This window comes from Pangasianodon hypophthalmus, chromosome 25 (assembly GCF_027358585.1).
Source record: "Pangasianodon hypophthalmus isolate fPanHyp1 chromosome 25, fPanHyp1.pri, whole genome shotgun sequence".
Lineage (NCBI taxonomy): Eukaryota > Metazoa > Chordata > Actinopteri > Siluriformes > Pangasiidae > Pangasianodon > Pangasianodon hypophthalmus.
In genome coordinates this window covers 5,955,073-5,969,666 of record NC_069734.1, presented here as the reverse complement: position 1 = coordinate 5,969,666, position 14,594 = coordinate 5,955,073, and the positions used below count along the sequence as shown (strand labels likewise).

Below are 14,594 nucleotides of genomic sequence, written 5' to 3'. Positions count from 1 at the left end.
TTATATTATATTATATATATATATATATATATATATATATATATATATATGTGTGTGTGTGTGTGTGTGTGTGTGTGTGTGAGATGCTTTTACATTTCAGTTACTGGATTCCATTATATATACAGTATGTAATTATATTAATCCTAAATATCTTTGTGTGCCTATATATATATATATATATATATATATATATATATATATATATATATATATATATATATATACAGTTAGGTCCGGAAGTATTTGGACAATGACGGAGTTTTTGTGATTTTGCCTTTATACACCACCACAATGGATTTGAAATAAAACAGTCAAGATGTGACTGAAGTTTAGACTTTCAGCTTTATTTTAAGAGGTTCCACAAAAAATATGGCATTTACCATTTAGGAATTACAGCCATTTTAAGAAAAGTACTTCCAATTTCAGGGGCTCAAAGGTATTTGGACAATTGACTGTTATTTGAACAGGTGCAGTCCATTCCCTCGTTACTTCAAGACAAATGAAGCAGATAAAAGGTGGAGTTGATATCAGGTATTGAGTTGGCATTTGGCAGCTGTTCGACTGGAGCTACCAATATGAAGTCCAAGGAGATCTCAATGCAAGTGAAGGAGGCCATCATTAGGATGAAAAAACAAAAGACACCTATTAGAGAGATAGAAAAAACTTTTGAGTGGCCAAATCAACAATTTGGTACATTCTTAAAAAGAAGGAATGCACTGGTGAGCTCAGCAACACCAAAAGGCCTGGAAGACCACGGAAGATAACTAAAGTGGATGATCGCAGAATCCTTTCCTTGGTGAAGAAAAACCCCTTCACAACATTAACAGAAGTCAAGAATACTCTGAAGAAGGTAGGCATATCATTGTCAAAATCTACAATCAAGAGATGCCTTCATGAATGTAAATACAGAGGGTTTACAACAAGGTGCAGACCACTGGTAACATTCAAGAACAGTAAAGCCAGATTAGACTTTGCCAGAAAACATCTAAAAAAGCCTCCCATGTTCTGGAATAAGATTCTTTAGACTGATGAAACCAAGATTAACTTGTACAATAATGATGGGAAGAGAAAAGAGAGGAGCAGCTCATGATCCAAAGTATACCACATCATGTGTCAAACATGGTGGAGGCAGTGTTATGGCATGGGCATATATGGCTGCCAATGGAACGGGCTCACTGGTGTTTATTGATGATGTGACTGCTGACAGAAGTAGCAAGATGAATTCTGAGGTGTATAGGGCTATACACTCTGCTCACATTCAACCAGGGAGGAAACTCAGTGGAAACTTGGTGATGTCCATGGGCTCCAGTCTTCAGGCAGTCATTGACTGCAAAGGATTTTCATCCAAGTATTAAAATTATGGTTATATTTACAATTATGTCACTTTGTCCAAATACCTTTGAGCCCCTGAAAATGGAGGTACTTTGCTTAAAATGGCTGTAATTCCTAAATGGTAAATGCCATATTTTTGTGGAACCTCTTAAAATAAAGCTGAAAGTCTACACTTCCAATCCATCTTGATTGTTTTATTTCAAATCCATTGTGGTGGTGTATAAAGGCAAAATCACTAAAACTCTGTCATTGTCCAAATACTTCCGGACCTAACTGTATATATATAATCTTTTACACTGTCAAGTAAAAGTTAATTTTTGCTGTATCCAATAAGCATTAGGCCATATCCTTGAGTCTGGCTCAAATGCCATCAGATAGTTTCTGTAAGTCTGATATGATTAGATTATGGGTGAAAGAATTAACCCAGTTTACCTTAAATATCCAGGAGGACCCTAAGGACTCGTCCTTGATTTAATGATTCCACAAGCAACATGAAGTTAAGATTATAAAGGTTTGTGAGTTCTTGGTGAAATATTTGTTCAGTATTCTTTATCATTCAGTTCAACATACTACATGGTGTCTGAAAAGTCAGGATCATTGAGAGTAAACCTACATGTACTATAGTACATTAAGATAATCAAATAAAGACATGAACACAGTTTATTAGATTAGAAAGAACAATATGGGTGAAAGTATTAAACTCTTAACTCAGTTATACTCGGAAACCCAGTTCACTCAGAAAATGTTTCGAGTGCCCCCTTATGGTAGTTTATACACTTATTTGGTCCTGTAGTTTGGTATTCTAATAATGAATGGATTTTTAAATGTATATAACCAGAGTAGGTGTTAAAATTGAAATCTCATTTGAGATCTGCGTGTCTGTGCCAAGCTCCATCTCATTCTCACTTCGTGTGTGACTAAGCACACGGATGATGAGCTCAGTGATGCATTTGTAAAGCTGTTCTTGATGTAAATATATGATAATTTTGTATAAATGGTAAACAACATTACAGCTTTAGAGTTACATGGCAATATGGACGCCATATTGCCACTTGACGAAGAATCCAATCCTTCATATTCAGTCACGTCAAACAACGGCATGGCTGGAGTGTCCTTCTTTAAGTCACTTATCACTTTATTGTCATTACTTCAGTCTTCTTAAACAGTGAGGTAGCGCTGTCTGATGCAGGCTTCTCATATTAACATTCCTGGAGCTTCCACTAGAACATGGTGTAGTACTGATGTGATGTACACATGTACTGATGTGGTGATGTACATTTCAGAGTTTTACAACTCTGCATTGCTGAAGAGGCTTTGTAGCTGTTAACTGTCTATAATGCAGTCAGCTCATTATTGTTATTGGCAACCTTGGTAAAGATGGGTTATGGAAAAAAATGTTTTTGTGAAAGACATGTATACTAGTAGTAATTTTATTCTAAGAATTTGTTTGCTAACAGAACCACATGTTGACCAAATTGGGAAGAAAATATGGGAAAACACATGTCATTTATTGGCACACTGGTTAACTTAAAAGGAAAATATAAATGGGAACATGTTTCAGTTGCATTTTGTTTATAAGAACTTCTAGGGGTGTGAATAATTGTGACATTTTTGTGATTTTGTTATGTATTTATTTTCTTATATTTAATTTAAATAGATTTCTCATATTTCAGTGGGTGATTAAGCTAATTAAGGATATATATATATATATATATATTTTTTTTTTTCAGATTTTTTTTTTAACCAAGGGTGCCAATAATTCTGGAGTTGACTGTATAGTAGTTTTTAGTTGCTTTGGTTAATATGAATAAATTGTCTGCAAAATGATAGTAAGGCAGGTTATCAGTGATGTATCGGTGATGACAGGTCTTATGGTTTGGAGCGTGAATATTTGTTATAAATTATATTTGTAATACAATTTTCTCGGATTGCAAAATGGATTCCCCACTGTACAGTCATGCGTATTGCAGAGGTTTAACCAATTTAATAGAGAGACAGAACACAATCTAGGTGACATTTGTTGATGTTATTATTTTTATATTAGCATGAACTGATGCACTTTCTCTAACCACAGCATGACCTTCTGCGGCATTGGCTGCAACAAGTACGTGGAGGCCAACATATCCCAGAAGTCCCGCACTGCGGTCAAGTACACGATGAAGACTCTGGCCAGTATTGCTGAGACCATCATCTTCATTTTCCTTGGCATTTCAGCTGTGGACAAGTCCAAATGGGCCTGGGATACTGGCCTAATCGTGTGTACTCTCATATTCATCTTCGTCTTCAGAGCCATGGGTGAGTTATTATTTGAAAGTAGTGATTACAGGCATGTCTAAAATTATTCAAATTAATATAGGAGTCAAAGCAAGAGAGTGGAAAATAATTCTGAAAATTGGTTTAGAGTTCTGATCGGAGTGTATGAGTCATGGTTGGGATGGATAACAGATAATCAGTTATTATAGTTTTCAGTAGGTCATGTACAAGCTAAAAAAAAAGTAGTTTGGTGCGTAGCTTCATTTGAGTTAAATGCTTTTTTACGATAGTTTCCATAAACTATTAAGCATACTAAAGCATTCAAGACTTTTTATTTTAGTTTAGGTATGCACAGTTTCTATGAAATTACATAAATGTTAACATCCTTTTTGTCACTTACAGTACCATCTTAGATTTGTTTATGGCTGATGAAGAGATGTACATGTACATTTAGTTGCTATTTTTAGGTACACCTGCAATATAAGTAACTTGTCGGAAATGGGCAAACTTTATTCTCTAACTTTTTTATTCCTCTTTTTTAAATAAGCTTTTGTAGTTACCAACCCTAAGGAGAAACCAGATGAACGTCCAGATGCTTCCTGTTATCTAGCATCTTTAATAGAAATGCACAGTGTCTCTTCCAAGCTCAGCAGTTTTGCATCTTTTGTCTGAAGTTTGTCTATAGTTAATCTGCAAGTAGTCTGATGTTTAGAAAAAAAAATGTCTAGGAAGTACACATTGCTACAATATATAGCAAACATAGCAATATGTGATAGTGAGTAAGAGCAGTGCCTAACCTTTGCAGATAAGAGAATATTTTGCAACTTCAAAAATTAAGATTAAATGTTACCACTACTGACTGCAGCCCATCGCTTGCTGTGCACAGTTTGACAGACACACCCAGGGCCACCATAAAACCAGTATTGACCAGATGTTATTTGGGTGGTGGGTGGTGGTTTATTCTCAGCACAGATGTGACACTAACATGGTTTTGTGTGTGTGTGTGTGTGCGTGTGTGTATGTGTGCAGCAATGCTGCTGGGATTTTCAAACATCTAAATGTCACTGCTGTATTTAGAAACAATCGAGCAGCCCATAATATTCAAGCAACAGTGTACAGAAACTGGCACTAATGAAGGGTACACAAATTGTGCGCTGAAAATGATGAGATAGACTCAGATTGTATTACAAAGTGCACCAACATGGTAATGTGTGTCACGGCGGGTAGCGTTTCTGTCTCACATCTCCAGGGTCTCTGGTTCAGTCTTGAACTCGGGTTACTGTCTGTGTGGATTTCTGTACTAGTTCTCTTCATGTATGCAAGGGTTTTGTCCAATTTCTCCAGTTTTCTCCCACCTTCCAAAAATGTGCAGTAGGTGGATAGGCTACTAAAATTGCGTGTGCATGGTGCCCTGCGATGAACTGGCATCCCATCTGGCATGACCTCACGCCCAGTGTTCCCTAGATCCACCTTGACTCTGACTAGGATAAAGCAGTTACTGAAGATGAATGAACGAATGAATGAATGTCTGATAAAGTAATTGTAAACGCTCCAGCATTGCTGCTCCACCTGATATACCACCACAACTGTTCAGTTTATCATTTTGCCATTACTGTCGATGTAATTTATGTTGCCATACACTCCCAGGTGTCGTCGGACAGACCTGGATTCTGAACAAGTTTCGATTGGTTCCTCTGGAAAAGATTGACCAGGTGGTGATGTCATACGGTGGCCTGAGAGGTGCAGTAGCATTTGCCCTGGTGGTATTGCTAGATGGGAAGCATGTGAAGGCGAAGGATTACTTTGTTGCAACGACCATCGTTGTGATTTTCTTCACGGTCATGTTTCAGGTATTGTGTTATATTCAGTATGTGTAAACACTTTTTTTTCTTTTTTTTTTTTCAGTCCGGCTATGTACGTGTGTGAATGTAATCAATTTCTTTGCAGCACCTGCATGCAGTGATAAATTGTATTCAGTGATTGCCACCGGTCTGCTGATCCTAATTTTGACAAATGAGGGGATTTATTACAATGTTTTGTGAGTGTGTGTTCGTGTGTGTGTTTGTGAGTGTGAAAGAGAGTTGCTTCTGGTCAGTGCCGGTATCAGATGTGAAAAAAATTGATATGCCAGTATTCTTCAGTCTAATTCACTGTGTATTTGTGTGTGTGTTTGCATTGCCTTTGGTCTGATGAGTCTGTGTTTTGCATCTTTATTAAAAAACAAACAAAAAAAAAACAAGCGCACTCACATAAGCCTTTTTCTCGCTAATGACTATCTGCTAGTTTTATAGCAGTTTCCGAATGTTAGTCAGAAACATGCAGTTTTTTTTAGCGCCTGTCAAACTACAACTTCATGTATATATATCATATCAGATTAACAACTATATATATATATATATATATATATATATATATATACATATATACACTATATACATGCTCAAAAAAATAAGGGAACACTTAATCATTACAGTATAACACCAAGTCAGTTAAACTTCAGGGATATCAATCTGTCAATCTGTCCAGTTAGGAAGCATATCAGTTTTGCCTGCTTTGGTGCAAATGAAAGTGACAACAGCTACACTGAAGAGAAAGACAACCCCAAAAAGGGAATGGTTTTGCAGGTGGTGGCCACAGACAATTGCTCTCTCCTTATCCTTCCTGACTGATTTGTCTCTAGTTTTGTGTTTTGTTAGGGTCCTTGTCACTATTTGTAGCATGAGGTACGTGCAGTAAAAGGAGGAGCACTGCCAGAGCCCTACAAAATGACCTCCAGCAGGCTACTGGTGTGCATGTTTCTGACCAATCTGTCATAAACAGACTCAATGAGTGTGGCATGAGGGCCGATGTCCTCTAGTGGGATCTGTGCTCACAGCCCCGCACTGTGCAGCTTGATTGGCATTTGCCAGAGAACACCAGAATTGGCAGGTCCGCCACTGGCTCCCCGTTCTCTTCATGGATGAGAGCGGGTTCACACTGAGAATATGTGACAGATGTGAAAGAGTCTGGAGATGCCGTGGGGAACATTATGCTGCCTGCAGCATCATCCAGCATGACCGGTTTGGCGGCGGGTCAGTCATGGTCTGGGGAGGAATATGCTTGGAGGGTTGCCCAGACCTCCACGTGCTAGCCAACGGTACCCTTACTGCTGTTAGGTACCGGGATGAAATTCTCAGATCTTATGCTGGTGCAGTGGGCCCTGTGTTCCTCCTTGGGCATGACAATGACAGGCCTCATGTGGCCAGAGTGTGTAGGCAGTTTCTGAATGACGAAGGCATTGATGCCATTGACTGGCCCTCACGTTCCCCCAGACCTGACTCCAATTGAGGACCTCTGGGACGTTATGTATCGGAGCATCCGAAGCTGCCAAGTAGCACCACAGACTGTCCAGGAGCTCACTGATGCCCTGATCCAGATCTGGGAGGAGATCCTCCATGACACCATCCTCCATCTCATCAGGAGCATGCCCACATGTTGTCGGGAGTGCATACAGGCACATGGGGGCCATACACACTACTGACTAACATTATTATATTATGATGAAATTCATGCAAGTTGGATCAGCCTGTAATTTAATTTTTTTTTACTTTGATTTTCTGTGTGATTTTGAATCCAGTCAGGACTTCAGGACAGTGCAGTTTGAACTTACTTAGAAACTCAGGTTTCTAAGTAATTGACAAGTTACATTCACTTCAAGAAAGAGAGAAAAAAAAGTCTTATTCACTTCAAGAAAGAGAGAAAAAGAGATACTGATGAAGGAACAACTGCTTATAGCTGCTATAACGTGACTGATAACATGAACTAACTTGTTAGTTGTTATACAACATGAAATGTGATTATAAATGAATAAAAAGTACAATGTGTTGTTCACTATTAAATTAAAAAAGTAATTGCTGGTAAATTACTGTGGTGTAAGAGGAATAAAACATTTCAAGACATACCGTTATGGGAAAATAACCAGCTTGGTAACAGTTACTCAGCTTCGTCACACCACAATGACGTTGATTAGTATCGTATATTAGCATTCCCCTAAAGGGTTTTATTCCTTAATTATTGCATTTTGATATTTTCTTTGGCACTTAATAGATTGTGTTATCATTTCTGGACAGAAATCGCAAATACATATTGCCAAATATTGACATTTTATTCCTGGTAAATTGTTCAGAACAAAATGTTGATACTAGATAAGATACCAGAGAAACAGTTCAATTTGAGTTATATGTATAAAAACAGAATAAGATTATTTCCATGTGGCTGTTTAACTTGTTGCTAATAACATGATTGCTCCAATCACATTTTTTTATGATTGTTACTGTGGCAGATGTCAGAGTCTATCTGAGTATTGGCCGATACCTGATACATATTTTTTTTACTTTAAATAATTTGCAAAATTTGCAAAAAGTTTTGCTGTGAGGTTGCTTTTTAAACATGACTTTTCTCCAGCTAATAAGGTGCTTAAGATAGGAAATGGAAGATGGATGTAATCCTAACTAGGCTGACGACTGTCAGTCATCACAGTGTGTAAATAGTATATTAGTGTATAAGATCAGAAAAAGTATCTAGTGTAACAGACTTGTGTCAGTCTGAGAGCATTACTCAGCACAGGATAAGTACATCTCTAATGTTTTACTTTGTTTACTAAAAATTGAGTACTATGTTTCAACGAAACTGCCAGAGCATGAGCAGGTATTATTTCTGACATTTAAAGTTAGATGAAATATTGAGTGAAACTAAATCTTATTTCAGAAACTGTCGTGAAAGAGAATGGCAGCATTCATTGTCTGAGTGGTGTTTCTCCTGTGTGTTTCCCCTCCATCACGCAGGGTCTGACCATCAAGCCTCTGGTTAAATGGCTCAAGGTTCCTCGCAGCACTAACAGAAAACCTACCATTAATGAAGAGATCCATGAGCGTGTGAGTCAGTGCATGTTAAACTGCTGTCTGTCTCCCTACCTTTCTTTCTTTTTGTATCCCAGTAGTTTTGACCTTGCTGTGGAATTTGTGCCTTACAGCATAGTGGTGATACTGATCTTACTATCTCAGACCAATGAATTAATCATAAGAGCTTATTTTGGTCAGTGTGTTGTGCCCCTAGCCACACACACACACACACACACACACACACATGCATAGCGTGAGAAAGAAGCCACGTCTTCTCGCTCTTTTTCTGTCTCTGTAGGAAATATTGATGGGGTTTCAACACTCCCTCCTGCATGCAGGCTTAGAGAAACCTCATGCTTAAAACTACTGCTAAACACAGATTGGGCATCACTTCATGACAAAAGAGAAAGCCCATCAGTATTTTTATTAGAAACAGAAAAACTTTCACATGACAAAGCTTCTGAAGATGTTCGATTTTTTTTTCCCTCATCTTCGAAATTGTCTGTTTTCACCCATTAGCCAGTTCTACCACACCATATGACAGCTAACTCTTGGGAATGGCGAGAGCTTACACGTGCATTTTCCCAAACATGGGCTTTTCAAACTGCTGTTCATACAACATCACACTTGCCTAACAGAAGCCCATGATTGGCCAGTGTCTCTGTAACCAACAGGCAAGACAAAATTCAATTCTTCCTACCCAGACAGCAAGGCGTATTATGTTCTCTTAGACTTACGGCCATGAGTGGCTATGACTTTGTTAGGATGTGACACTCGAGAGCTCGTGCTGTTTGATTTAAACCAATATGGAGTAACATTGAAATGTCATGTAGATCTTCTAGGTTGGAGCAGATGCAAACGCTATGACAAGCACTCTTATTACTGTGCATTTCCTGTCTGTTAATCTTTATCTCTCTTTCAGGCCTTTGACCACATTCTAGCTGCAGTGGAAGACATTGCTGGTCTGAATGGTTACCATCACTGGAGGGACAAGTCAGTGCTTTTTAAATAAAATAGTAATTTAACTCTAACTGCCTTATTTACAATCTTGAATTAGTTTGTAATATGTTTAGTAATGTTTGAGTCACATTGTATGTCCTTTTTTATTTTGCCTGTATAAAGACAAACCTGATGTCTCAATACACTTATAAGACAAGTCTAAGAGCAGTTTTTACATTGCTATAATATAATACACATTCAAAACTACAACCATTACACTTCTTAACAAGTCTTATGATGAGACAGACATGGGAGATTGTCTTACCAAACCTGCTCTTATGTAACTTTATCTAATGTCCTAACATGTTGTCTAACGTTAACATGGAGCAATAGAGTAGAAGTCATTCTGTGGTTTTCATGTGTAATGCCTTAAACACAGGAACTCATCAAAGTGTTTTGCCAAAATAGGAGATTTGTTTCAACGTTTTTGGCCCATCAGTGTCTCTTAGACTTCCATTGAAATCAAGTTTCAATATTTCTGCTCTTTTCTTAGCACAAGAAAACACATGTACACTTCATATATATTAGATGAAGTTTAGACTGAAAAAACACTAATGTATTTCTTTAAAGAGCACTGCATCAATGAATAACACAAATACTAACAGAATTTGACCTTGTTTGCATTGTTATTTTGCAGATGGGAACAGTTTGACAAAAACTATCTGAGTAAACTGTTGATGCGCAAATCTGTGTACCATAAAAGCGAGCTGTGGGAGGCGTACCAGAAAATCAACATCAGAGACGCTATCAGTGTTATTGACCAGGTAAATATCCTATACATAAATATCCTATCAGCTTTAGTCAGCTTTTGGCAGCAGTTTTCATGTTGACCCCCTACACGTTAATGTGAATTTTGCTGCATTGTGGTTCATGACCACTAAGTGGCGCTCCGCTCCAATAAATCAACATGCCGTTTGCGGTCTTCTGTTCTCTCCATGTGTTAGCTCAAATCACTGACCTGTTATCAGCCTTGTTTATTTTTAACACCAGTTGTGAAACACGAAACACTAATATATATATAATATATGTACATATGTACTAATATATATATAATATATGTACAGACCTATAATAGATCGAATGTGCATGTGTGTGTCTCTGTCTTTCTCGCTCTCTGACTCTAAAGAAGAAAAATATGTCAGATTATAAAATCTCTCTCTGGCTCTGAAGAGGATAAAACAGAGACTGATTTTTCCATGTCTAATTGGAGCTGACTAGAGATGTTGAGCTCTAGAGAGGCGAGCATATCACCGTCTATCACTGAGAAGTAAAAGAAGGCTCTGAAATCTCCCAGGCTCTGTGATCTCTGTCTCTCAGGCTCCGGAGATGAGAGTATAATCCTTTCCTTTGTTGTCCACACTGACGCCAAAGTGTCTTTGCCACCCCTGGCTCACTGCATGAGTTTGCTACCTGAACAGGGGCACTGCAAGATACCGATCGCGGACGCTGACATCAGAGAGAAAGAGAGAGAGAGGGAGAGAAGGCCTCAGGAGGCTGATATCAGTGTCAGTGCTGGTATTCACGTTTAGTATTAGTCCTCTGAGGGGAACAAGTTACTTCAGGAGACTCATTACAGGGAAGAGCAAAGCTCTGATTCACATGGTCAGTCCCACAAAATCACTTCCACCTGATACTGATATTACACTTGATCTCTTTAACAATAAACTACTCTGTCTGTGTTTTATTGAAAAATTGGCAGGCTGGTGTTTCCTTTTTGGAGTTAATTTGACAGTTTAATGAGTTTCTCTCTCTCTCTCTCTCTCTCTCTCTTCTTGCCCTGATAAACATTCTGGACATTAACACTGGGCTAAGTTACACAATTTTCCACATAACCCCCAGTCTAATCAATCAAATAAGGCATGTGCATTTCTTTACTTTTGCACTGAAGCTATTAGGTTATGTAGCTAACAAGTATTAGAAATGTAGTTCACCCAAAATCTGTTACGAAATACATGCCCAAACCATCATACATTAAATCTGCTTTAAATGGTGAAGTGGAAATAAAATTCTCAACATGTCTAGCTATTAAGTGTACCTCTGCCTTGAAACTTTTGAGGGCGGGGCCTAAATCATTTCATGATATCACAAATATAAATTTTTGAGCTATTACAGAAGATTGGTAGATTTTGTGTGAGACTCATATTATGTGTTAGTAACATCAGACTAATAACTACACAAAACTAAAAAAGTATATGTCAGACACAGACACATCAAATACAGTGGATGTAAAAATGTCTACACAGCCCTGTTAAAATTAACAGGTTTTTGTGATGTAACAAATGAAGTCAAGATAAATAATGTCTGATCTTCTTCCACCTTTAATGTGATATAACAGCTAACAAATTCAAGTGAAAAACAAATAGAAACATAGGGAAAACCCCTTAGATAATACTTACTTAAAGCATCTTTTGCTTGTAATACAGCACTCTTTTTGGTTAAGAGTCTACCAGCATGATTTGGCAGTTTTATTCCACTCTTCCTTGCAAAAATGTCCCTATCCGATTGCAAGGGGGACGCCACTCATTCCGTAGATTTTTAACAGGATTTAGATCTAGGCTCTGCCTGGGCCATTTCAGAACATTGAAGCCGTTCATGCATTGACTTGGATTTGTGCTTTGGGTTGTTAACGTGCTGGAAGGTGAAATTTTTCCTCATTTTCAGCTGTCTAACAGAGGCCTGCAGGATTTTTTTGCCAAAATAGTTTGGAATTTGGAACTTTCCATGTTTCCCTGTATTTTGGCTAGAGAGCCCAGTCTCAGCTGAAGAGAAGTAGCCCCATAGCATGATGCTGCCACCACCGTGCTTCACCGTGGGTTTGGTGTTTTTTGGGCGATAATCTGTCTTGTTTTTGTGCCAAACATATCTTTTATAATTATGACTAAAAAAAAGTCTACATTGGTGTCATCAGAACATAACACATTTTGCCACATGGTGTGGGGTGTGGGGATGTTTTGGCAAAATTCAGGCGGGCTTGGATGTTCTTTCTAACCCTACCCTACCCCATAGCCCAGACGTGTTAAGAAGACGAGAGATTGTTGTCACACACAGAGGGTGCCCAGTACTTGCCAGATATTCCTGCAGCTCCTTTAATGTTGCCTTGGGTCTCTTGGCATTCCTCCTGATAAGTTTTCATTTTGTCCTTTTGTTGAAGCATAATTTGGAGGGACGAGGGTTGAATTTGAATGTGATTGGTTAGTTCTGAGCACAGTCACATGCCCCATTATAAAAGGGTGTGCAACCAGGTTATTGTGTTTTTTTCTAAATGTTTTTATTTGTTTTTCATTTTTTCAATTTATTCTTTGTTATATCACATTAAAGGTGGAAAAAGATCTGATGAGATTTATCTTAGTTTCTTTTTTTTGCATTTTAAACCTGCAATTTTAACAGGGCTGTCTAGACTTTTTATATTCACTGTTTGTTTCCACTGACCAATGACAATTAATTTGGAAGATCAGCATTCTGCAGACATTCTCCTAAATTCAAGCATGGTGTTATATTCAAATAAGCTCTGCTGAATACCTAAAACAAATTGTAACCCTCTATATCATATGAAGCACCACACTGCAAGCTGTGCTAAGGGAAGTGTGAGGTGGATATGAGGTTTCAGTAGCCTTCAACAGAAAGTGTCATGCAGCTCGTGAGGTTTAGGAATGTCATTTCCTGGAGCCTTGAGTTTTCGTGGCGCTCAGCTTCCTGACTGGAGTTATCCCGCTAAAATTAGCACAGTTGGAAGGGATGGTGAAAGTCATTTCTTTCATCGTTCTTCCTGACCACCCTGATGACAAGGGAAAGAAAGATATAAAATAGGTTTTCTGGGGACTACAAGGGTCAGGAAATCATTTCAATATTTTTGGAAAACCACTTTATTCACGCTTGCATGCAACAATCCTCAGATTTCATTTTTAGATATTATTTCACATGCTTCCTTGCGAAAGTAAAGCTCATTTATGAATTTGCGGTGGTATTATTAGATCTTGGCCTCTTGGATATCACTGACTGTGATGTCCATGTTTCTGAGCGTGGTTAATTCATGTGTTGAGAGAAGACAGAGACACATAATGATTTAAAATGCTTTAGTCCTGTCAGGAATGATTAGCTAGTCATATACCAGGACTGAGTGATCTTTGCGTGTGTGTGTGTGTGTGTGTGTGTGTGTCTGTGTGTGTAGGGCATAGATGCAGGTCTCATATTATTAATATTACTGCCATCTCAGTGACTGGTCCATTTCAGCAAGATACTACAAATAGTAGTAATTGATTTCCAAATTAAGAGCCTTAAACTATAAACTTTATAACTTGGTACACACAGAATAAATGTACATGACCAACATGTGTGATTACTGTATCACTCCCTGTGACAGGGTGGAAACATTTTGACCTCTGCTAGACTCTCGCTCCCTTCTATGGCCAGTAGAACGTCCTTTCCAGAGGTGACCAACGTTACAAACTACCTGTGAGTGTGAGCTAAAAGCTGACATGTGCTTATATGCTGTGCTGTAGCTGTGTGGAAAGAGACAGCAATAATATTAACAGTAAAAACAGCAAAAATATTATTGCTGCCTTGATGTGTGTGTGTTTACAGGAGAGAGAATGGTAGTGGGGTGTGTCTGGATCTTCAGGTGATTGACACAAACCCTGGTGCAAAGGTCGAGGAGGAAACAGAAACACATCACGTATTGGCTGGGAATCTGTACAAACCCAGGAGACGGGTATACAAACACACATACACACAGACAAACATACACTAATCCTCTTTATGTTAGAAACTGCTTCTTCAATATATAGCACTAATTTCTTGAAACTTATAAGGTTATGACATAACGGTATTTTGGTATTGCATGTACAAATATTGCCAAATATTTTGAGATTTAGCCGCAAAAAAGAGTGACTCGGATGTTGCTGGTCCAAAATTAAGAAATGAAATGTCTCCTAATATCACTTTTAAGACTTTAAGTACTTTTTTTATATATATTTAATCAGTAAAATTATAAATAAGGTCTCATAAATGAATCAGAATCAGAATGAGCTTTTATTGCCAAGTGTGCTCACACACACAAGGAATTTGACTTGGTATGAAGCTTCCAGAACACACATACCAATAAGATGGCAAGAAATATAATAATAAAATTTA

General features: G+C 38.0%; 1 protein-coding gene across 1 annotated transcript in view; it reads left to right on the top strand.

Moving 5' to 3' along the window:
- The window catches only part of slc9a5 (solute carrier family 9 member A5), a 43,363-nt gene that overhangs the window by 20,704 nt on the left and 8,065 nt on the right, over positions 1 to 14,594 (top strand). Inside the window, exons 6-12 of the mRNA XM_026937748.3 lie at positions 3,407 to 3,627; positions 5,233 to 5,435; positions 8,409 to 8,498; positions 9,388 to 9,458; positions 10,102 to 10,228; positions 13,825 to 13,916; positions 14,046 to 14,172. Coding sequence (XP_026793549.3) covers positions 3,407 to 3,627; positions 5,233 to 5,435; positions 8,409 to 8,498; positions 9,388 to 9,458; positions 10,102 to 10,228; positions 13,825 to 13,916; positions 14,046 to 14,172 — 931 coding nt within the window. The remainder of the gene's footprint in view (positions 1 to 3,406; positions 3,628 to 5,232; positions 5,436 to 8,408; positions 8,499 to 9,387; positions 9,459 to 10,101; positions 10,229 to 13,824; positions 13,917 to 14,045; positions 14,173 to 14,594) is intronic.